Below are 24,377 nucleotides of genomic sequence, written 5' to 3' on the forward strand. Positions count from 1 at the left end.
AAAAAGCCAAGCACAGAAAATGTATGTTTGGGTTTTAAGGTGTTTATTAACATACTGCAACAATGACACCCACCTGCGGCCGGTGATCGAATGATTTATTATTGCCGATCCGCACGGACACGAGTTCTTTTCACAAAGCCCCGAAATCGAACACGTCCCAATGCATTCACAGCGGATGAGCAATGTCCCGATAATATTACCTATGTATGTTAGCTAATAACGAAAAGAAAGGGCTTGCACTTTGTCCAACTGATTTGTTATCAGTGCAAAAGATATTGCTAAAGACCTATTATAAAGTCTTTCTGTTTGTCTGTCAGAAAGTTTACCCAAAACAGCACTTTAAGAACCCTTAACTTGATCGGTTTCACATTAACTTCAAAAGTTAGCAGTTTAACTATCTACATAACAATCTACGATCGTAGAGTTATAACATTTCATACTCCAAAAACATTTTCCAATGTTATAACCTTCTGAAGATGGTCTGTGGCCACACCAATCTTGACAAACTTTTTTATACTTCTACTGCACAGGTGTTAAGACTTTCATAGTCTATTTTCTCGGTTCCCTAGTAACAGTTTTACTTGCTTATCCATAGAATTTCCACCACTGTGCGGCTGGGCGGTCGCGTCATCTTCGTATTCGTCGCTTTTTCGTATTCGGTCATATCTCGGCTCGCTGCCGGCGTCGACGTCGACGTTTGAGCGGCAGCGGCCACTTTAGGCGGCTTTGATTCTGATTGGAAACTTCAGTCTGATTTTGGTGCTCGATCGATTGCAACGTGCCGACACTCCGTGAAAAACATCAACCAACCCAAAACAACAACAGTCAACAACGATCGTTTATTTTTTTTTTGTATACTCTATTATTTATTTAACAAACGCACGAAATTAATTAAAAAAAAAAAGAAGAAGAGAAAAAACCCACAGGATTAGTCACACATTTTCCTACCAAGTGTTTTTTACGTGCTTTTTTGCCGGTGCAACAACAATTCAACGAAAAAAAAAACAACACATCAGCGAGGAGAAGAATTCCCAATTCGAAAAGAAAAAAAAAGAATTCCAATACCAATTCTTTTTTACCTGAGGTAATTTTTCTGTCATTTTAGCCAGAATATGGGGAATAAAACGTAAAAGAAGCTGCAAACAGGCTGTTAAGCTTGTCTCTTTCACCTGCCTCCCCCTTAAGCCCTGTCTCTGTTCGTCTTCTACTGTCTTCGCATAACTTTCACACTTTCGCACACTGTTTTAGCTTAACCTTTTCCCAGTCTTTGCATAACAGTTAGTTCGTAACTGTTGCTATATCTGTACATCTGTATTATACAGTAATCGCTGGCAATATGTAACCCACTTTAAGGTAAACAAATTGGCCCCAAGACACCCACGCAATTTATTATTTAACAACGGAATCGATAGTGACAGTAATTGCGATGGTTAAAAACCATTGTGCACTTTCTTGTTGCGTGGGAAAGTTGTCAAGTGTCATTTTGTGGTCCTTGTAGGGTTATTTTTAGACAAGATTATTGGAAAATGACATTGCAATTGGCTTAACTATTCAAATTCTTTGATAGAAAGAAAAACAGTCTGAAGATACTCAAAAGATACACCGAAAAGTTTGTATAATTTTGAAATTACCACCTAATAGTCTTTTAAATCGCTACAAAAGAGACCGCCCAACGCCTTCCAATTAGCGAATGCTACCTGTACTACTGTTCTACAGCTATTTATCTATCTGTAGCTGTATCTGTAACTGCGCCAAGTGGCTTGTAAACAAACAAACGGATCTTATCAGGGAAGTGCTAGTGCTTAGCTTGTGGCTTTTCGTTGCCAGTTGATCGAAGATCCAAACTAGAACAGCTGACAAGGGCGGGGGCGTGTTGATGATATAAAAAGAGTTGTGCGAAGAGAAAGATATACATACATATGTATATATGTATATGGTAATCGGGAGTGAATCTAATTACCGGCAAACAAGTTTACACCGCCGTGGGCCGTCGGCCTTGGCAACCGTTCTACGGTCTTACGCTTTTCCACTTTTCCACTCACGAAACCAGATCACAGCCAACAGCCGAAAGGGATTTATTTTCGGGGAGCGAAGGGGTTTCGCCTGTAATTAGCCATGGTAATTGCTCTCATTGTCGGAGATAGATGTTCCGATAAATCTTCAACGTACTCAATATGCAAAAACTTTTTTGCCATATCACCGGACGAAACTCTCTATAAGGCAGGTTGGCCTGACTGCATTGGAAAACACCATCTGGTGCGAAAAACTGTCGGTTATTGAGATACTATTAGTTCTGGGAATCAGTTTGTTTTGTTTGCGAATCAATTTCACTTCTCTTAATACTAGAATCTTATGCTTTCTTAGTAAATATCTTAAGGGAACATAACTTCCTTACCTTATCTTCTATAAACAGAGTTTACCTTTGTTTCAAAAACCTCAAATGAAGTAAACTCCAAAGCTAAATCATAATTATAATTTATTAATCTCGGATTCCCAATCCTAAAACCTATCATTAGCCTGAAACCAAAAAATCTGGTTCTTTGACAACCAAAATGGCAAACTATCAAATGATCTTCAGGCATAAGATAGTTTATCTATCTGGTAATCACAACCTTGACTTCAAATTAAGCAAACTATAATTTGAGAAAACAGTGCAAATGGTTTTCCGGCTGCGAAACAAAAAAAACTCCACCTGCACTAATGACTGTGGCTCTGATAATTGTCTGGAATATAAGTATATATATATATATATATATATATATAGATGTACGTTATGCATAAAGATATTCTCCCCTTCATTCCGTTTTCGTGTATGAGATCATTTTGGGCTTAAGATTTATACAAAACCGACTAGCTTTTTGTTGTTGCCACACCGATATGGTGACGATTGGCGGCTATATATCACCTATGGATCCAAGCTTGCATTATAATTTCCCACACGCTTAGCCATTTGACAGCTGTCCATCGATCAAAAAGCCGAAAGACCCCAAAAACCGAAAATTGAGTTATTTTTTTTTTTTTTACCTTTTCCCATGCCACCCAACAGTGAAGACCGGCTAATGTGGGTCCAGTTTTTCTTTTGGAGGGAGGGGGGCCGGAGTTTTGGTTTTTATATGCAAGCAACGGCCCACGAAAGTGCTCCACTTTTAGAACTTGGTTGGGGCTTTTATAGAGCCATGTTTTATTCACCTGGGCCGATGTCATACCCAAAATAAGAAGCAAACAATTAACAGCGAAACCAAAAAGCCAACAAAAAAAAACACAAATAAGACCACGAAAGCAAACATAAACATGTTTTGCCCCGCTCGGCATCGTTGATTCGCTGCCATCGTCGGCTGAAAATGACACAATTCAAAAAAATTCTAGATTCTACACTCTAGATGCTATTTACTCTCGATTCACGGATTCGCAATTGGGCGGACAGTGGCAATTAGGTCACTTTAATATGCATATGCACACAGTACAGATTGAAGGGGAATCGAAAAATTGAAGCGAAATTGAAATCGAAATTGCCATAAAAAATAAAAATACAAAACGAAATTTACACAACAAGTGACGGCAATTAACGCCGGCAGCAAAGTGCAAAGCAATTTTGTTTAGCTGATTGTTGTGGAGCTTTACGTTCACTGGTCCTGGAAAAAGTGTAATTTAACTTAAATTTAAATAGTTAAAAGTTCTTCAAATGTAACTATTTGGAGTGCCTTAGATATTTAGAAGTTATTAAGTAGGTTAAGTGTACAAAGGAATCCTTCTAGAATAACTTTAGTAGGTCGTTCTTAGTAGGTAATTTTAAAGATCTTAATAATTCACGTTCACCTTTCGAACAAACCGATAAGGTTTAAAATACCTGCATTTTTATTTAGCACGTTTCACTTCATACATATTTCTGACACTATCATCGAACTTGATAAATAATACTATACATATTGAGCTCTTATCTTTGTTGGAAATATTCACTAAAATATGTACATATTATTTTTAAACGCTTACTATCTTTGCCGTTTTTCTTAAAGTTTCTTGTCTTATCTCGATTGATGTGCAATTAAATGAGGAAACATTTAGTCATGAGCTAATCGCAGCCAAGGTTTATCTGTACAGTGAGCACTGGTTGGTAGGTGGGAGTGCCTTAAGCTGACCCCTCGACCTTCTCATCTTTCTCTCCCTCATTTTTGATTTCCTCTCAATTAAGTTTTAATAAAGTTTAATTTCAATAACAAAAAGATTTTTGGCGCAAAACAAAAGAAAGAAACAAAAAGTTGGAGGTCAACATTGCTGACACGACAGCCCGACAAATGAAAAACAAAAACAGCTAAAAAGCGAAAAAACTTCAAAATAATTTATCAGCATTCGCACATCAACGAAATCTCGCACGTCACGTCATCAGATAGGGATAGACATAGCGGTAAACGAGCGAGATGGAAGAACGGTCCATCCCATCATTAGGTTCGCAGTCGCAGTCACAGTTAACGTCGACGTCGACGCCAACAGGTTGCCGATGCCGGCGTCGCTGCAGAGGTGCGAATCAGCTTCTTCTTCTTCTTCAACTGGTTATCACGGCCCGGTACTTTTAGAAATTACGTCATTCGGGTAGAGGCAGGGGAGGGAGTACACTGAGAAAAACTGATTAAATGTAAAATTAATCTTAAGAAATTTTGGAAATTTATATAATTTTAAAGCTTCACCCTCACATCTTTACAGATTTTTGAGAATTGCTTGTTTTTGTACTTGAAAATTTTGTTCAGTGTACAATGAGAGACAGAGGCTGTGGCAGCGGCGCAAGCAGAGGCGTTTTAAGACGCAGGTCTAGACTGCGACCACGCGACCAGTTCTTGAAAAAATTACACACAAGCAAACAAACAAACAAAAACGAAAAGAAACAACAAAGCAAAGTTGCAAAAAGTTTTGTGCAGGCACAAGCACGCACCCAGGCTTAGATGTTTTTCTCTTTTTGATTTTGCGGATTTTGTTTTATTTTGTCAATCCGAATCTGTTGATTTGGGCGAGTGAAAGCGCTGAAAGTAATAGCAGCGCCATCTGTCGTTCCGTTTTGTCAGAAAAGAAAGCACCAACTTCGCTATCAATCACTGCGGATGCCACGAATATGAAATTTTCGCTAATAACCAGGGAAATGGCAGTAACCATAAATCTCTGGGAGTTGCTGAAAGGTTGAATGAATAACCCAAAAAAAAAAAAGAAATGATCTCCAGCTGATCTTATTAAAACAAACTTCAAATTAATCCCCTGCTATAATGACCATCTGGTCATGTTATGTCCCAGATTTTATGATCTTTTTTTTATAAGCTGTTAATATGATATGTACTACTTCATTACCAGCAAATATTAACCAATTCTAATCCCAAAACTTAATATAAAAAAAAAATTATTCATCATTTCACTTCCTAGTTTCTCCTTCAGTTTAATACAGTTTCATCTATCATAAATTTAATGCCCGATCTTAACTATTAATGTGCGAATTATTCATAATTTCATTTCCTATATTCCCCCTCCGTACAAATAGAGTTCCATCTGGTTTTGGGAAGTTTCCCATTCGCGTCAGTCGTATGGCCTTAGTTTGGCTAAAATTAAACAGTTAGCAAAGCCAACTCACCACCCTCCCCGTTTCCCTTCCACCCACTCTACATGGCGATCGAGGTGTCATTATTGTTAATACAAATGTTATTTGACATGTTTTCCGCTAAAGCGAAACTGGTCGTTTGCTGAGCTGAGGTGATATCACCGCTTCAACTTCACTCAATTTGTTTGCTAACGATATTGTGATGGCTACCTTACCGCCGAACCCCTCTCTTGCTGTCGCTTTCTTACTCTATAAAGTCTGCCACCTTTCTAGATTATTGTTTAAATAAATACGATCATATATACGAATCGTTCTGCTAGAATCTTTGTTACGGACAATACGATCCGCTTATCGGTCAGTAGGAATTGCTCCATGTTTTATTTATAATCTGAAACGTCAGCCCTCGATTCCGCGATTCGGTTCCGATAAGTGAACTATGCGCGAGTCCCGAGACTTCCAGCGAAACAGGTAGTAAGTAGAGCAAATTCCCGTAAACTGAAATCCGATTTCAGCCGTGTCTTAGGTCTGTCATCGATTTATTGTTTATTTTCGATAAGCTTAGGTGTAGTAGGAAAAGGATAGCTTATTGTTTATCATTATTAAAAAACCAACCAATCTCCATCAATCATTTCGTTCGTCTGAATCATTCAATTTGTTACCCTTATGCTAATCCCAGCCCATTTTTGGTCATCTAGTTGCTTCTGCCATTGAAATCCGAGAACTTATTTGGGGGCGTCATCTTTATCATCATCATTTACTCGGCTAGAAGTCCGACTCATTTTTGATTCGAATTCTGTCTAAAAGGCAAATGGCTGAGTCAGGCGATGGCGGCTGCATTTGTTGTGTTGGCTGACCGGCTAATTGTTAGTGGCCCGGGGGCGCCATAAAAGGCGATCCAAGCGGCTGGAAGCTATGAGCGTGGGCTCCCTGCACTCCACTCGCAGGCACTCAAACTTGAGCATGAGTTCACTTGACTTAATTGGCCCAAGGACGGGGCCTATCTAGAGATACTGAGTTAAGAGCAAAAATGGGTGATCTACATTGAAAGCGAAACAAAATATTGAGACTGCAAATAAGATAACTACACTGAAAAATAATAAGACTTGTCTTGCCTTTCTTATCCTTTTCAGTGGCAGCAGTCCGAGGACAGCGAACGAAAGAAGCAGATCCGATCGCATCTCTATAAGCTGCGAGAGTCGCGACTTTGCAACCTCTACAGGCACGAAACGGATCCAATGTCGGAGCCCAACGGAAACGGACATGGCAACGTGAACACGCTGGCCGGCTATGCAGGAAAGGATCCGTTAGCCACCAGCCATGGTGATGCTCTGCTTGACCAGAACTTCCAGAGCCTTAAGTCCAAGGAGGTTCGCGATTCGACCAGTCCTACCCATGAGCTGCGTTTCCACTCGATGACTCTTAGCCAGCCGAACACCACAGGTTGGGATGTCCAAACCTCATCGGAGGTCAGTCCCGATGGACGGGCCTATCGCACCGAAACTCTGGCCAAAACAGATGGTGAGTCCTGATTCTAAAAGGATTTCTTTGCTTTGTGATAGCCCCCTTTTGTCTGGCTAGCATCAAAGCTGACCCCAAAAATGGCACTTGCTGGGAACTCAATAACTGACTAAATTATTCGAAAAAACTCTTAAAGAACTTAGAACGAAATGCTAGTCAGTTGAGTTTGCAGCAAGTGTCGAACTAACCTGACCCCAATGTCCCTTGTCGGTGAAGTTTTGTGTATAACCCAACTCTGTTTTATGTCTATGTCCATGTCCACCATTCGACCTCCCACCCAACGACCTCCGAACATCCCCGACATGATCGCAGGCGTGGAGAAGCTCAATGGTGGTGGCCTGGCTGAGTTCAAAGGTCGCAACGAGCAGCGCTCGAGTGCATCGCACCAGGGCGATGACAAGAACTTTGTGAAGGAGGCTTCGGATAGCTCGAAGACTCAGCTCCAAGAGACGGTGGTCTTTGGGGATGAGACCAGCGGTCGCACCGAGATGAAGATGAGCTCCACATCGACCTCGTCCTCCTCCAAGGTAGTGTCCTCGTCGTCTACTGTGGAATACGGTGATGAGCCGCGTTATTTGCTGGATAGCCAGGAGAAGCCATATCATCAGCAGCAACAGCAACATCAGCGCGAGTGGGAGCAGGATCAGAGACGTCAGGAGCAGCGCATTCAAGAGCAATTGCAGCGACAGGAGCAACAGATTCGCCAAGAGCAATTGCAGCGCCAGGAAGAATTCCAGCGGCAGGAGCAGATTCAACGACAGGAGCAAATACAGCGCCAGGAGCAACTGCAGCGCCAGGAGGAACGATTCTCAGAGAGTCGCGAGCAAAGTAATAGCACCCGAAATGTCCAGACCCAGCAGCATTACGAGGAGAATAAGCGCTATGTGGATATGGATAAGGCTTCTCCTGAGTATCAGCGTCATGTTCAGCACTTGATGGAGCAGCCCGGGGAGATAATCTCCAATACGGTGGAGTATCCCAAGCCAAATGTCAAGATGATTACAACGGTTAAGCGGCTGCCAGATGGAACCATTGTCAAGAACAAACGCTACGAGACGGAGCAACTTACTCCCAGCCAGAGTCAGACAACCCACAGACAGACCAACAACCAAACCAACAATCAGATCCACAATCAAACCCGTAACCAGACCCACAATCAGCGACGTGCACAGGATGTGCAGGATAGTCAAGTTCGCGATGTGGTGGAAAATGTGGAGCAGAAGCATGTGACGGAGTCGCAGAGCTACTCCTCGGTTAAGAAGTCCAGCCGACGTTTCTCCACGGAGACTACCTCGGAAACTGTAGAGGAGTACGATGATCGTGGTCAGCCTTTGTCCAGGGTGGTGCAGAAGACACAGACTCCCTCGTATGCCCAACCTTCTCACTCACCACGTCAGTCACCGGCCAAGGACTTCAGCACTCATGGTTTCCCATCGGTGCGCCCGAATAAGCCCACCCAGGAATATCCCTCTCAAAGACCCGGTCCCGCCGGCGAAGAGGTAGTGGTGGTGCGTTCGGAGAAGAGCCGCCAGGTGAAGCAACAGTCTAGCTCGCAGCGAACCACCGAAACGGAGGTGGTGGGTGATGATTACCAGCAGCCACAGAGATCCCCACAGAAGCTAAGGGAGGCACCATCGCCCAGTTGGGAGCAACCCACCACCAGACGTCATCCGGTTGATGAGGATTTCAGCACCCATGGTTTCCCTTCGGTGCGCTCAACCACTCACCGTCCGGATCAACCCGATGGCGAGGTGTTGCAGACTTCCAAGACGGTGAGTCGCAATCAGAGCGCCAATCGCAAGACGAACACAGAGCATATCATTGAGACCCAGGTGGAACATCCACATGCTCCCACTCATTCTACACCACGAACTGGAAGTCCGCGTCGATCTCAACCACGCGAGGATTACGGTAGCCATACTGTTAGTTCACCTCGTGGACCAGCTGGCAAACCGAGTCAATCTCGTCCCACTACCACTGGAGGTAGCACCACCACAAAGACGACCACCACTTCGGAGCCGTTGACGCGGCGACAGTTGCAAAAGGAGCGTGAAGTGGATGCCGCCCATCGGGCATTTGCCGCCTCGCTGCGCAGCAGTTCACCGGCTGACAGCACCACCTCGGTGGGTTCGCACCATCAGACGCCACGATCGAGTGTCTCCTCGAATCGCACCTTCCGTCGGGAAATGCGTGAGGGTTCGCATGATAGCCAGGCACCATCGGAATCAAGCCGAATTAGCTCGACCACTGTGACTAGGCATACAGGTGGCACTACCACCACCAGCACTACCAAGACCAAGACCAGCAAGCCGGTTAAGAGTCCCAGCGAGCCAAGGTCCCCAACCCCGAAATCAGGAGGAAATGTTATTACCACTACGACTACCATTAGCAGCACCACCAAGTCCAGTCCCAGTCCAGCACCAGCTTCACCCACAACCGCCGCACCATCCACTCCAGCACCAGCCAGTTCCGCACCACCAGGTACGAATTAGAGAAAAATAAAATTCGAAAGTTTGATAACTTTTTAGTAAAAAAAAAAACAAAAAATAATTAAAAATCACATGAATATATATATATATATGCTATATAAATATTGGAACTATGAACTATGTATATGAATGTATATCCTTCAGATAACAAGCTATCACAGTATACGTATACTACCACTAAGCCCGGCGATATATTCTCTCTGCCACCAACTACTCCTCCTACTATTAACAACGAACCAACACTAACCTCCACCACCAAAACAACAACAACAACCACCACCTCCTCCAACAACAACAACCAGAATCATCAGAAACCATCTGCAAATGGCAAATCCGAACGCGAATCTGATACCGGTAACGATACCGATTCCCAGCCAATCCGTAAGGTGAAGCTGAGCGCTAACGAGGCAAAGGTGGTGGAAGAGGCACCCTGTGTGCGGCGTCAATATTACCAACTGGGAAACGAGGGGGAAACCCCAGAGACGCCCGAGAGCTCAGGGACCCCTGGTAAGGCTTGAATTCAACCACTACCCGAAAAATTGCCAAAAAGATATATAAAAAAAAAAAAAAAAAAAAAATATATATACAAAATCAAGAAACTCTGTACACCTAACTATGCTATCTATACTTTCTTAATTTTTTTGGATTTTTTTGCAAATAAATATACTTGAAAACTGTTTACCAAAACCGCAACTCTGAAATGTTCAATGTTCAATGTCTTGACCAAAGCACACAACACACAAACTGATATTTGCACTGAATCACAAACTGGGAAGCCAATAAATATGGGTTGCAAATGTATGAGAGAGAGAGAGAGAGACATCTGCGGCCCTAACTCTACTAAGTCCAAGTCTAACCTTTCTTTTTCTTGAGCTTCCAACTAATGGGTGTATTTTGACATTGCATGTGCCCGTGCCTACGCCTGCGCCTGCCTAATACCGTAGAATTTTGCCTAACCAAGTAGCTGCTGAAGCTGCCAGCTGCCAGCGTAGTTGTAACTAATCCTAACCAAATTAACCAAAAGGGCTCTGCCATAGTAGACACAACTTATGTACACCTTAGCACACACCGGTTAAGGAAGTAGTCGAGTTCACGTAGCGCTTTGCGTCCCCCAGTCTTATGCCCTGATCCGTTGCAGCCAGCAAGAAGCCCCATCCAATGAGAAGGCCCCACGATGAACAGGAGCCTCAGTTGAGGCGTAGCTCCAAGTCGCCCAGTGTGGAGCCACGTCCGGTGCAGCGGGAAACTACTTTCGAAGGTCGTCGCGTCTCCCAGCCAGAGGATCGAGAGCTCTCGATCGACGAGTTGATTCTTATCGAGCAGATGAGCGGAGCTCCAGGCTTGCCCACAATATCTGCCAGACCCACACCTAGGGCTCAGAGTCCTGGAAAGCCATCAAGCAGGGCTCAGAGTCCCGAGAAACCACAGCCTAGGGCAACTCCTAGACAAAGTCCTGAAAAGGAGCAAGTCTTGAAGCAACCACAAGGGACTAGCACACCTAGCCATCCCCAAAAGTACATACCTCGTGGCCAGACTCCTGAGAAGACTCCTGGATGGACTCATCCTCAAGTCTCTCCCCGTCAGAGTCCCGAAAAACAATTGCCCCGAGCACAGAGTCCCGATAAGGCTGCCCCAGCTAGTGTTTCTCCCCGCCAAAGTCCCGAAAAGCAGATACCCAGAGCTCACTCTCCTGATAAAGCATCCGGACTTCCTCGTGTTTCACCTCGGCAAAGTCCCGAGAAGCAATTGCCACAGGACATTCCGCAGAAACCCCGTCAAAGTCCGGAGAGGGAACTAAACAGTCAACAACAACGAGAGGAGGATATTTTCCGTAGTACCATTACCACAACTCAAAAACGAACCACCAACAATTTTAACGAAGAATTTTTAACGAACGAACGAGAAAACCAGAATCAGCCTAACTACGAAAAGAAACCGCAAGTCCCTGGTAAAGATGAACCGAAAACCAAGCCGCAGGAAACCATTGAAAGTCCCGATGGTGGATTTCCCTCGAAGGGAACAGAAGCTGAGCCCCAGCCCGATGAAAAAGAGCCACCCACCTATCGGAAAAAGGGTTTGACTCGTCGTGAAACATTCGAGGATCGCTGTCGCCAAATCTTGGGTATGGAAGAAGATGGTGACACTCAGGGAACTTTTACTCAGCGACCGAATACCGATCAGGAGGATGAGAGTGTTACCCACACCACCATAGAGACTATTCAAGTAAAGATTGAGGATTGCCCTGATGATGATGACGATGATAAGCCACGTCGTGTGACTGAAACTTTTGTGGTGCGTACGCAGCCCAAGATCAAGGTGGAAGAGGAGCTTCTTATTGATGTTACTGAACCAGAGGACGTGGAAATTCTTGCCACTTCCTCAAAAGAAACACCTAAGGAGGCGGATAGTCCGAAAACTCCTAGAAATGATCAAGAGATTCCAAGAACTCCAAAAGAACAGACTCCTGAGCGTCCCAGGAAAGACGAAACCCCAAGTTTCCCCAAGGAGCAAGAAAAGCCCAAGTATCCGAAGGAACAAAACAGCCCAAGGTATCCGAAGGATACAGAATATCCCAAGGAGAGCCCTAGGAATCCTAAAGAGGATGCCGAGACCATTAATCTTAATGAAGAGACCACAATTGTCATAACCAAGCAGGGTACCAAATCTCCCACTTGGTCACCTTCCCCGGAACGTAGAGTTTCCAAGAACTCACAGTCTCCCTCTCCTACTGCATCGCCCTCCGTGTCTCCTGCCTTGGCCAGAAAAACTCCAACAAAGCTGGAATCCAGTTTTGTGACCGAAAAAGTTATTGATTGTCAGGAAAAAACTATTGTTGTTGAAAAGATCAGTCCGAGTCCTCGAACTCCAAGTCCCAGTACACCCAAAAAGGGTTCGAAGCCAGCACAAAAGGTCCCGGAAAAAATGTTCGAATCTGAATCGGAGCCGGAAAAGGATTCCGAACCAGAGACCAAGAAAAAGACCAGTGTGAGCATTACGAAAACCGAAACCGAACGTCGCAATTCGCGAACCACTAAGGCGAAGCAACCTGTGACCCCTAAGGAGCCGCAAACAAGGCTTCCGGCAGCAAAGAGTCCTCGCAAAGATTCCTCAACGGGTCGCAAGCGCGATAGTTTGGTGGAGGAGACACGAACGAGCACAACCACAACAACAACAACGCGCCAAGGACGTAAGCCCAGCGATACTAATGGTTCGCCCTCTATCAAGGATCGACTTCGATCTTCGCCGCGCAAGCAGAAAACTTCTCCGCAACAGACCCGAACACCCACACCGGCACAATCGCGTAACCCAGAAGATGATGTCGATGGAGACTCCACTTCACCAGATGCCAGCCCCTCGAGAGTGAGTAATGAACGTCGCCGATCTAGCAATATTTCCGTGCACACGGAGATTATCATAGATCATGCGGCTCCTAAGTCCCCGAGAACAGATAGACGACCACAAAGTAGCTCTGGCAGCGTTCCCAGTCCGATTAGGAAACTACCAGTCACAGAGCGCAAGGAATCGGCACCTGTTCCCCGAGTAACTCGTCGCGACAAAACCGAGAAGGTCACACGATCCACCAGCGAGAATATTATTAAAGTCAGCGGTAATAAGCCTCATCCAGAGATGAGTAGCCTCAAGCCAGGTGGAGAAAGAACTCGACCCAATAAGTGCTGCACCACCAAGACGATCAATCTGAGCGAGCAACGAATCAACACAGCCACCGATATCGAAGGTGTAATAATCGACATTCAGCAGGCGAAGAGCTCGAGGGAACCATCACCGGATAGGATTGTGCCAACTCCAGTACCAGCTGAAGTTGAAACGGGAAAACCTCGCTATCCGGATGTGGTACAGGAGCCCGATGATGAACCGCGTCGCAAGCCGCAAGTCACAAATATTCCCATTTTCGAAGAGGAATCTCAAACCTATGTTGGCTGTCAAATATCCGAATTGCGCACCTCCAATGGCATAGAGGTCGATATCCTGGACAATCCCACTGTGGAGGCTCCAAAGAGTTTGGATTATCCCGTAAATACACCCGATACTGACGAAAGTCTGTTGAGTGTCCACGAGAAGGTTTCCCGATTCACCCACTCCGCTGAAAAAGTAAAGCAGCCCAAGGCCTCTGCACCTTTTAGTAGGGAATTCGATACTCACGCCAAGATTCCCGAAAACGATGAGTGTCTTCTTAGCATTAACCAGAAGGTGGACAAGTTCTTGCGCACTGCTGAGAATGTAATAAGGCCTTCTTCGCTGTCGCCTCGACCAGAAATCGAGCGGCCAGGGCTAGAGGAAATCGATGAAGAGCTTCTTAAGGACGATTGTACCTTGAGTGTCTCCCAGAAAGTTCACAAGTTCATCGATACAGCCGAGAAGTTGGCACCCACCATGCCACAAAAGTCGCCACGCTTGGTGGCCAACATTGAGCGTCATATCTCGCGGCAAAGCGAGCCAGAGCGCGAGTTAGATGAGGAATCAGAGCCCGAGCTGGATCGGGATACAGATGTTGAGGATGGGAACCAAACTAGCCATTTGGACACCGAGGAGGAAATCACTCAGACTGTAACCAAGAAGGAAACCATTAGGGAATTCAATCAGCAAACTAAAGAAACCAAGGAGACACGAAGGGATTCCAAGGAAGAACCCAAGAAAATACCCCAAAAAGAACCACAAACCAGGCTCAAAGAAGAACCGGCTAAGGTGCCCAAATATCAGGCAAAGCTTCCACAAAAAGTATCACAATGGGAGCCCAAAAAGCAACCTCAAAAGGAGCCCAAAACGTCCCATTGGGAGCCCAAAAAACAACCCCTAACTAAGCTCAAAGATGAACCAGAAAAGGTAAACAAAAGGGAACCCAAGATGCCTCAAACAGTGCTCAAAGAGGAACCGGAAAGGGTGACCAAGATGGTTCCCCAAAAAGAACCACGTAAGGTACCCCTTAGGCAATCTGAGGACGAGCCGGAATACTCCCCTGAAGAAGAATTCGATGATGAGCCCTTGCCAATGACCAAGAACCATACCACAGCCATCGAAGTTAAGCGTCAAAAAGATATCCTTAACCGTCCTTCGGTCTTTGGCCAACGCACTCCAGAACGCAAGCCCAGCACCACTCCTTCACCAACTAAGATGAATGGAAATCGTGGTCGGCCAAGTCCAAGCACCAGTTTGATTACCGAAGAGAAGAGATCCTATAGAAATCAAGTGACTAATGTGACCAAGCCGGGAACCAGAAAAACCACACCTTCGGCCGTAGCCCCTGCCCAATCGCCATCCCCTAAAACCACCAGCAATTCCAAGCGAATGGAGCAAATCAGTCAGCAGTCCTGGGTAATTCAAGATGTGGATGTGGACGTGGAGCAAGTGGGACCGGCGCCACCTTCTCACATCAGCGAAAAGCCACACGGAAAGAGCCCATCCCCAACGTCATCGCGATCACCATCGCGATCTCCCTCCCGATCGCCCAGTAGACGCACCTCCACCAATTTGAACACGACAACCACCACAACCACCACCACCACTGAGCACCGCCACCCGAGCACCACCAAGTCAACTACTCCCAAACCGACTCAGACTAATCCAAACAAAGACGAACCCGAAATCACACCCATTGAATCCCTTACAGAAAAGAGCATCACCACCACTTACACGACGAACACCACCACTGGCCGAAATGTGGCTAGCCGCAGAAATGTCTTTGAGCCAACCCAGGAATCTCCAGCTGATTCTGAGCCCACTGGACGTCGTCCCTCGTACATGGATCATACGAAGAGCTCTCTGGAGCACATTCGACGTGATTCACTGGAGATCAACAAGAGTCACTACTCCAGAAAGTCCTCGGTAGAGGATGATTCTCCGGTGGAGCCACGCAATCCCAACACATCCGTAAAGTTTGATGTGCCCAGAAAGACACCGTCAAGAAGTGCAGATGAACCAAGGAAGACATCGTTGAAGGGTAAGGATGAGGACTCCGATTTGGAGATAGAGATCGAGGAGATTTTCGATCTGCAGCGACTGGAGAAACTCTTGGAGACGGTGGCTAGCTACGAGATGCGTCGCCGCATTCGAGCCCAGATGCGTCTCATACGCAAGAACATGATCAATGCAGGTACCACTACTACCATTACTACTGTTACCACCACCACATCTCCTGGTAAGAGTTCACCGCTTCTGAAGAAGCGAGATCAGAGTCCTGCAGGCTTATCTGAAATAAAGACCAAGGAAGTTCGCACCACAACGAGCCGTCGGCAGCAACAACAGAGGGTGGAGCAGGTGGATAGTACCACCTCAGGAACACCAGGCAAGACATCGCCCCAGGGCAAGCCGCCAGTGAAGCCGAGGGAAAGAAGTGCCAGTCCGGCTCAAAAACGTCGTATTAGTCCACCGGGAAAACAATCCCCTGGAGATAGAAGCACCACCACAACCACCAAGGTCACTACTAGTAGCACCACTCGCGGTGCCCCCAGCAAGCCTGCTCAAGGACCTATTTGGGCAGATCGCTCCAAGGTACTGAAGGGTCATGCGGCTGTTCCTCAAACTAATGGCAGCACTCCCCGAAAGGGATCCACATCCAGTACCACTTCGAGCAGTGGCAAGATCACTCGCACATTGACCAGCTCCAGCACCACCACTAGCACTAGCAGCACAACCAATACACGCAATAAGCAACGCGAAGAGGATTCAATTACCTCTAGTTACGGTGTGGGACCCACGGACGAGAATGGACTGCCGCTCTTCGGCATTCGTGCGCTCAAGAAGAAGACAACCCCACCGGCAGAGGAGCCCTGTGAGACCAAGCAAGGTGAGTAGCAACCTGATAGTATATCATAAAGAATCGAAGGCTAATTCTTATTTCACTTTTAGAAGTCACAGGCTATGTTATTGAGGAGCAGTTCTACTCGGATAATAAGTCCCCACCTCGTCACGAGCGTAAGGAGCTGATCTACTCAAGCAACGCTGATGAATTAGCTGCCATTAAACAGCAACTGCAGGATGAGGATGATAGCTCACCCCCGGAATTGGATGCCCGAGTGGTTAGGGAGTTCAAGAAGATTGAGTCCCAGCAATCGCTACCGGAGGATGCCAGATATGTACGCCGCGGATCTGTGAAAGAGCTCAGCGAGAAGTTCATACGTAAAGAGTCCTCCTCATCCACTCATTCAACCCATTCGTCGACTGCCCAATCGGTCGTAAGGCATGAGGATGAAACCGAGGACGATAGCGAATCCAATGAGGTTTGCAGCGTTATCGAGGCGCCACAAATGCGCCAAAACCAGAGTCACATCAGTAGCACCACCCGATCCAGCAACACACGATCTTTCCTCAATAGCAGTGCCGATCAGCGTCAGGTGACCAGTGTGGACGATGTCCTCGAGCGTATGCGAAATGCTGACAATGGTTAGAATCGAATAGACCCAAAACTTGTCAGAAATTTCTAACTTAAATATTCTTCTGTTTTTAGTGGAGGAGCCCGGAGATACTAGCGAGGATCGTGAAGCCCGTGCTCTGCTCAACAAATTTCTGGGAGCCAGTGTCATTATGCAAGGCGTCGAAAGCATGTTGCCACCCACAGCCACTGGGCAGCGTCTAAACAGTCAAGGCGTGAGTAAAGAAATATGTATATTGATTATGTTTCCCCCAAAAGACATAGTATTAGTCCCAAAACTACGCCAATAATGGCGCCAATTCGTAGCAGATCAGATCAGATTTTTCATTATTTTCAAAATTAAACAATATTACCCTAATCGGATCTGCAGTAACAATATCCACCAATTTTAAAGACCATTGGCTATTGCTTGTTTTGATAAAATTTTGTTTTAAGCTTTGTCTGCCCGAGCTTTCGATCCGCTCCCGCTTCCTTATCTCTTATATTCTCCTAGTTTTGTAAGCAGAGCGTTCGAAATGCCGTTGGCTTTTGCGTGGCGACGATGTTACCCCTTATCGAAAATGCGAAATTTGGTTTCTCCCTTTTGGCTCCTTTAAGTGGCAGTATTTTGTCTATAACTAAGCCAATAGCTATATCTCGTTGAATTCTTAATTAAAATTCCAACAAAACTGCATTCACAGCTAAAATTGTAAATTTTATTCAATTTTTCGGACGAGAAATTTGGTTTCTCCCTTTTACAGTAAAAAAAAAAATTAACATGTTTCGAAAAAAAGATGATACGCGAAATAATGTGCAAATGAAGAATAATATAAAAGCATTTTTATGAAGTTATTTTCCATATGAGTTTAATTCAGAAAAGCGGTATTCTTTTACAGTTTTTCCAGCACTTGTTGCACGTTTTAGACACTCATTGTTGTTGCAAGTGCCATGCAAGCATAACCTAACCTCAATGATGCGCGCAAGCACGTGCACGTGCTCGATTAACCGTTAACTGAGCGCGTGCTTACTCTCTCTGGTTCTGTCCGTACCTCTCGATCTTTCTCCTTTGCCATGATTTGGTGTGCAACAACCGTTGCTCTCTCCACACCTTTCACTTGTCCCGCTCGCACTTGTACCGCACTGGCACTTTACGGCATATGTGTGCCGTGTGCGTGATGCGATGTGCGAAGAGATGCGATAGATGCGCAATGCCTGGCTGGTCAGAAAGCTACAAGTACACTGGCGGCAAGAAAAACGTGTACTTGTTTTTGATAAGATAAATCAATTATAGTAAAAAACATAAATCGATATATAAAGATTTTCTCTGAATGAGAGAACGAAAAAAAATAAAGAAAAACAAAATCAATTAAAAAATAATATTTATGATAAAAACTCTAGATCAATGATGATTTAAGACTCAAAAATATGTCTCTAAGCTTTCGAAACATTAAATTGAACATAGACTGCTATAATGTTTGCCCTTGCTGTACATCGGACATTAGCAGAGGCTGCGGCTGAGGCAGCGACGCCAGCAGAGGCAGAAGCGCATCTCGGCATTGAGATCGAAATTGTCAGTAGAAACTCAGAGGCGGCATCGATCACTTGTGCGAAGAACCACGGGCCAAACAGCTAAGCAGAAAGAAAAGAATAATAAAAGAGTGCCAAGCGAACCACTTGTGTTAACAAAAAAAAAGTAAAAAAGAAATAGATAAAAGCAAAAAGAGTAATAATAACGAATAGAAGCGGATAACAAAAAGAGACAAGTTTTGTAGTTTTTTTTACTGTGCAGTTCTGTTATTATATTATCGTTATATGGTGAACGAACGCGAGTGTCCATATTTGGTCTAACAGCAACATCCCGAGAACCACGAGCAACATCAAAAAAAAAAAACAAGAGGCAAACGAAACGCAGACCAAGGCGTAAGTTTCATGTCATACTACTACACTACTACTACTTATGGGGCAAGATGATGGGGCAAAAAGTAGGCAGGCAGGCGAGGGCAAATACTTTTGTCAATTATTTTTAGTGCGCATAATTTGCTGGCAAAACGAAGCATTCCTGTCACGACACCTCAAAATGCACCTGAAAGGCGACGACACCGCCAAAGATCTCTACACTCACACACATACTCATACATATGGATATATGTATATATGTTTAGATATATATTTTGAAAGATCTATATCCACCGATACATATAGCTATTTATACATGTATATATATATATATATATATATATATAGAGAAGTCTGCCGAGATACAGACACGCTCATCTTCCCAGCTATAGAGCAAATAAATAAATAAATACATTTAAAAACAGAGCAGAGAGCAGGAGGATGCATGAATGAGAGCGTCAAGCGTACGGAAAATTTCGACAAAAATAGCTCCAACGACGGGCACTATTTTTACGGACTATACGGACTATGTTGGAGCATTTTTGGGCAACACACAATATGGTAGAAGGCGGAAAGAAGGAGGAAGGGGTCGAACGGCCACTGTGGGCAATGGGATGGTGCATGTGCAACTGCAGCAACGGACTTAGGCATCTGATGTTCCCGTTTCCTCCACTTGTGTGAACCAAATACCGATTCCCCTATAGCCGATGCTATAGGAATTCTCCTAGATATATATATATATATATATATATATATACCGTTTGAACGAAGCTATGGATAGCATTTTTATCATCTCCCCTTGGAAAAGGTAATCACATCCATTTTATCACTTTTTTAACTGATCCCAACATGGTGGTTTCAGCTGATCGAGAAGATTCTTTTACCAAAATGCAGCAGAATAAAATGTTTTCTTTTTATAAATTTATAATTAACTTCAAAGAATCTTTAGAATTGCAAATAGCTCATTTTTAGGTACAAAAATAAACTTGTAGGGTACAAGATTTTTTAAGATCTTTAAGGATTTTTATAGTACAGAGATAGCTAGTAGTTTTGATAGATATAACTAATTATAGTTATTTGTTATATTCTTTGATATAGTGGCGCTCACTCTAGAACGTCCACTCCAGATGGCAAGTGCCCATGGCAAGCTCCACGGATCCCCGATTTCAACCGATCGAACTGGAACGTAGAGAAATGCCGTTTCTGTTTGCCATTTTCAGGTGTGCTGCTATTCAGCTGCCCCATGAGCGTAACATGCAGAGCGGCAAATCCTCAAACGCCGCTTCAGCAATCTCCTGAGCCCCCAAACTCCCCCTTTTTAGCTCACCAACTCTGCGTTTGGTGATTAAGCATCGCCTGCTGCTGCTGCAGCAAGTGCTTTGAGTTGGGAAGCCGGTTTCCATTATGCCCCCTATCACGCCGACTTGAGAAGTGAACTTGGTTTTGGAAAGAAAATATGAGAATATGACCTATACTAGCTGGAGGTGTTAGTTTTTCTAAATACCTTCTTCTTTGAAAATAATCAACTTTAAATCATAATAACAAAATCTTAATGCTTACATAAGAGCAACCACAACATACATACATACAATGCTGACTTTAGAAAACAGAAAATATTGTTCTAATATCTCTTGAGGTTTCGGGAACACAACGGATAATACGCTTAAGCCCTGTCAGCAACAGCAGCAAACAGCTGAAACAGTGAAGCTAAGCCAACACAAATTTGAAAAAACATGTTTTTTCTTGCCATAAAAAAAAATCTCCATATATATCTTTGATCGTTCGAGATGATGCATGTTGTGCAGCCGATATGTGGTGCATATATGCCGCATCTCGTGCTTTGTCAAACAGCCTTAACCGCTGCGACTCCCATCGTTCCAATCATCTTTTTTTTTTTTTTTGTTGGAGCTGCCTGCTTCTTCCTGCTTTTTGCCGTTTCATAATCACTGGTGTGTGCGTGTTGGCTGTTTCGTCTTTGTCTCTTTGCTTCGCATTTTGCATGTCAAATAATTTCTCATTTTGCCTGAGCTAAAAATACAAATAACTACACAAAAAAAAAAAAGCAAAACAAAAGAAACAAAATCGAAAATGAAAACGAAAGAAAGTCAATTTGGAAACGCAAAATGAAAATCATCATTCTTTTGCATGGATAATCGGGTTTTTCCTTGTCTGCCATTGGTTAAGTTTTCTTTTTTTTTTTGTTTTATGGGAGGAGGTCAATAGTGATCCATTTGGTTGCCAAGTACAAAAGTACACCGAGAAAAAAGGTTTCTGGAGGCAATGTTGTGATTTAAGTTTTATGATTATGCTAATTGCTTTCCTTTTCTCTATTTAAATTAAAAAACAGAAAAATACAAGTCCAGCATAAGTTCTAACCTAGCTCTATAACCTTTATAGGGGTGTGTTAGCCTACAACATATATAGCATATTAAATTTGAGTTCAGAAATTTCTAAAAAAAAAAAAAAACAAAAGCTGAAAAGCCTATATTTAGGTGCTCCATTTTCCGACAGTGTCTGGGTGCTCGTACAAATTGGTGGCCATCAATCAAATGGCTGTCTCTGCCCCCTTCAACCATTTGAGGCAGTGTCAAAGCCGAAACAAAATAAAACTGTTGACCAGCAGCAGCAGCACCACCAACAGTCAATGGCCAAGTGCAGCAGAAAAGAAGAAAAAAAAAAAAACAGCAGAGCTAACTGGCAATGATCGCTTTGGTCAGCTGCACTCCCCATTTGCCCCCGCCCAGCGAATCTTTTTAATTGTTTTTCTTTTTGCAATTTCCATTTTGATTTCCATGCTTGGTTTGCTACCCCTCTATTTGTTACGCTTTGGCGGAATTGCGCCAAATAGTTGGCAAGCCTTTTCAGTCCCCCAAAGCAAAAATAACATATAACTAAAAAAAAAAACAAGAAATTATTAAAAATAAACCGAAAAAGCGAAAAGAATAAAATTCAAATTAAACCAAGTCAAATTAGATGAAAACCGTTGTATTTTGTGGCCCACATTTTGACAACAATAACAAAGGCATGCAAGCAAGCGAGGGGGAGGCGAGAATTGTAAAAATGTTTGGCAATTAATTTTGGTTTGTTTGTTGTTGGTCGGTACAAGACAACACACAAATATTATATAAAGTTTGGCCCAAAAGAACAGCACAAACGGAGAATGGGAGAGGAAAATATGAAGAACTTTTCCTGAAATACTCGACTCGTTCGTTGGATATGTGTTCCTATGTGTGTGTGTGCTTAAATAATTTATAATTAAAAATAGCAACGCGTGATGCAAGAGGAAGAGCGGGGGCGTTTTTCGAACATGTTGGAAGTCAGTTTTTCAAAAAGAAAATTTCCCATACCGCTGACCAAATTTGGTCAAATTGATATAAACAACTACATTTTTCATTCTGCCAGAAGAAGGCTGGGAAAGAGAGCAAAAATAGAGAGCACAGTATATACAGATTTCCTTTTTTTTTTTTTTTGTTTGGCATTTGCGTTGTTTTTCATCTTTGCTTGATGATCAAAAATTGCAGGCCAACGCGGCGTATACTTAATTGCACTCTATATATCTATAAAGACATTTACTATACTCGTATGTATGCATCAATATTTGGCATTAATTCGGGGGTCTATAAACGCTTTTAGCTGATTTATCTGATGTGCCTTTCGACGGCACAAAGAGAAATTTTATTGGCGGTCTTTTCTTTTGGGGCAATTAAAATGAATTTTCGCCATAAATTCGCTGATAACATTTGTATTTCGATGTCGTTCAGTATCAATGAACTCTTGATGTGCTGATGCTTAAAAATGGACTAGATTTGAAGTGCTTTCCAGAGTGGAAATTTTCGAAGAATTTCCATTTATCTTAGGATTTTAATTTGTAGCTTGAGTTCTTTATGTTTTTCAGTAATTAATTATTTAATTTAATATTATGTTTAATAAATTGTCATTGTAATGACAAATAATCACGAACAAAGCTTGCTTCGCCTTTGTTAAGGCTTTTACCTGTGCTCAACATGTCGTATACGAACTTTGTATGTAATATACTTGGTCATATTACGCATACGACAGGTATGCAGCGACATTGATTAACCGAAGGCGGAAGCTGAGGGGGTAGCTGCCGCATTCGAAATCACGGCTAAGGACACATTGTACTGACAAATTGATTTTTGGTTTCTGCCTTATCACGGCCATCGATCGGTCCGATGTGCCACCAAATTTTTGTTGGCAACTCTTGGCAAGTGAATAATTGCGCTGGCTGGCGTGGATTCTGTGGCCGGCGAATGTGCTCATCGTGCTTTATTTAGCCCGGCCCAAACAGCTGGCGTTTGTTTCTCACCCACACACAAAAATTAAATGAAATTTTCCGGTTGATAAACAAAAAAAAAAAAACTAAAAAGAATACTTGCTGATCTCCGCCAAATCTCTACTTTCGCTTTTAGGTGAAGACCACGCGGATAACTAACACCTACAGTAAATCCGGCAATAGCACCACCAGCAGCAGCAGCACCACCAACAACAACAACAACAATAGCAACATCACCACCACAACCAGCAAGGTCAGCAGCTCCTCAGCACCAGTTACACGCACAACTTGTGACATCGAGGAGATTTGGGACGAGCAAATCCTCAAGCAATTGGTAAGTGCTACCAAAAATAGATCCTTTATTTGTGCTTTTCAAAACCGATCAATTAATCATCATCCATCCTTGCAGCTCGAACAGGCGTCCACCTACGAGGAGCGTCGCAAGATCCGTGCACGTCTACGCGAACTTATGGCGGACCGCGAAGGTGAGTGCTTTTATAATTACCACAACTCCATAATATCCCACATCCAAAAGAAAAGCCAGCGGATTAGCAACAACATCCACTTCAAACAGCACCAGAGATCTAGAGAGATCTTTACATGGAAACGCAGTGATATATCGAGGCAAAGCGCCGTCTCTATATTGTGTTCTGTATCTGTATCTTGTAGATAATGCACACAGCAACTAGCTAGGCAGGATATTTGAAGTCAGTAGGACCAAAGTTATACCGATTATTATTCGATTTTCCTCGGTTACCGTTAGAGTCTACAGGTATTACACCACCCAGCGTTTTGATGTTGGTCATGTCCATTGTTCCTACCCAAATCGATGACCATTTATCGTTTCCTCGTCGCGTTCCACACATCGTTGAAGTTATCGTTTACTATGTTGTATCTATATATCGTTTAATGTTCAGCAAAAGTCTCGCGTCGAAGCCCCACATAAAATTGGAATCGATCCATTGTACGATCCACAAACGAGTCTTCTATCTTTAATTCGTTTGATTTGTATCGATGCTCAGATGGATGAGTATGAAAGAGTAGTGATGGGTTTATAGGTTATATATCAGAGTATTTGAAAGATCTGTAAGATTCACACCTTTTAAGATACTCTCACCAACCCTAAGCTATTCACTATACTTAAATATTCCACACAACTGAGCAATTTTCGTTCCAAAATTACAGATCCCATGTATTTTTTTTTGATTGCTTGATTGCGTTTTCGTTGCGAGTTTTAAG

General features: G+C 43.6%; 1 protein-coding gene across 18 annotated transcripts in view; it reads left to right on the forward strand.

Annotated features, from left to right (window-relative positions):
- The first annotated feature begins 896 nt into the window (after positions 1-896).
- Positions 897-24,377, forward strand: part of LOC108109721 (putative mediator of RNA polymerase II transcription subunit 26) — a 34,986-nt gene continuing 11,505 nt past the window's right edge. For 6 of the 18 annotated variants that reach the window (XR_001772528.2, XR_001772529.2, XM_017218353.1 and 3 more), the window contains exons 1-8: positions 6,708-7,093; positions 7,406-9,574; positions 9,727-10,089; positions 10,721-16,384; positions 16,447-16,980; positions 17,045-17,184; positions 23,275-23,472; positions 23,548-23,623. Coding sequence is in view for 15 of the 18 variants with exons in the window: in XM_017218353.1 (XP_017073842.1) it covers positions 6,811-7,093; positions 7,406-9,574; positions 9,727-10,089; positions 10,721-16,384; positions 16,447-16,980; positions 17,045-17,184; positions 23,275-23,472; positions 23,548-23,623 (9,427 nt within the window). In the remaining 3 variants the exon portion in view is untranslated. Of the gene's footprint in view, positions 1,085-6,705; positions 7,094-7,405; positions 9,684-9,726; positions 10,090-10,720; positions 16,385-16,446; positions 16,981-17,044; positions 17,185-23,274; positions 23,473-23,547; positions 23,624-23,807; positions 23,911-24,377 lie in introns of those variants that run through there. The other 12 variants (XM_017218354.2, XM_017218359.2, XM_017218360.2 and 9 more) reach the window with 8 other exon arrangements.

This window comes from Drosophila eugracilis, unplaced genomic scaffold (genome assembly GCF_018153835.1).
Source record: "Drosophila eugracilis isolate 14026-0451.02 unplaced genomic scaffold, ASM1815383v1 contig_2167, whole genome shotgun sequence".
NCBI classification, from domain to species: domain Eukaryota; kingdom Metazoa; phylum Arthropoda; class Insecta; order Diptera; family Drosophilidae; genus Drosophila; species Drosophila eugracilis.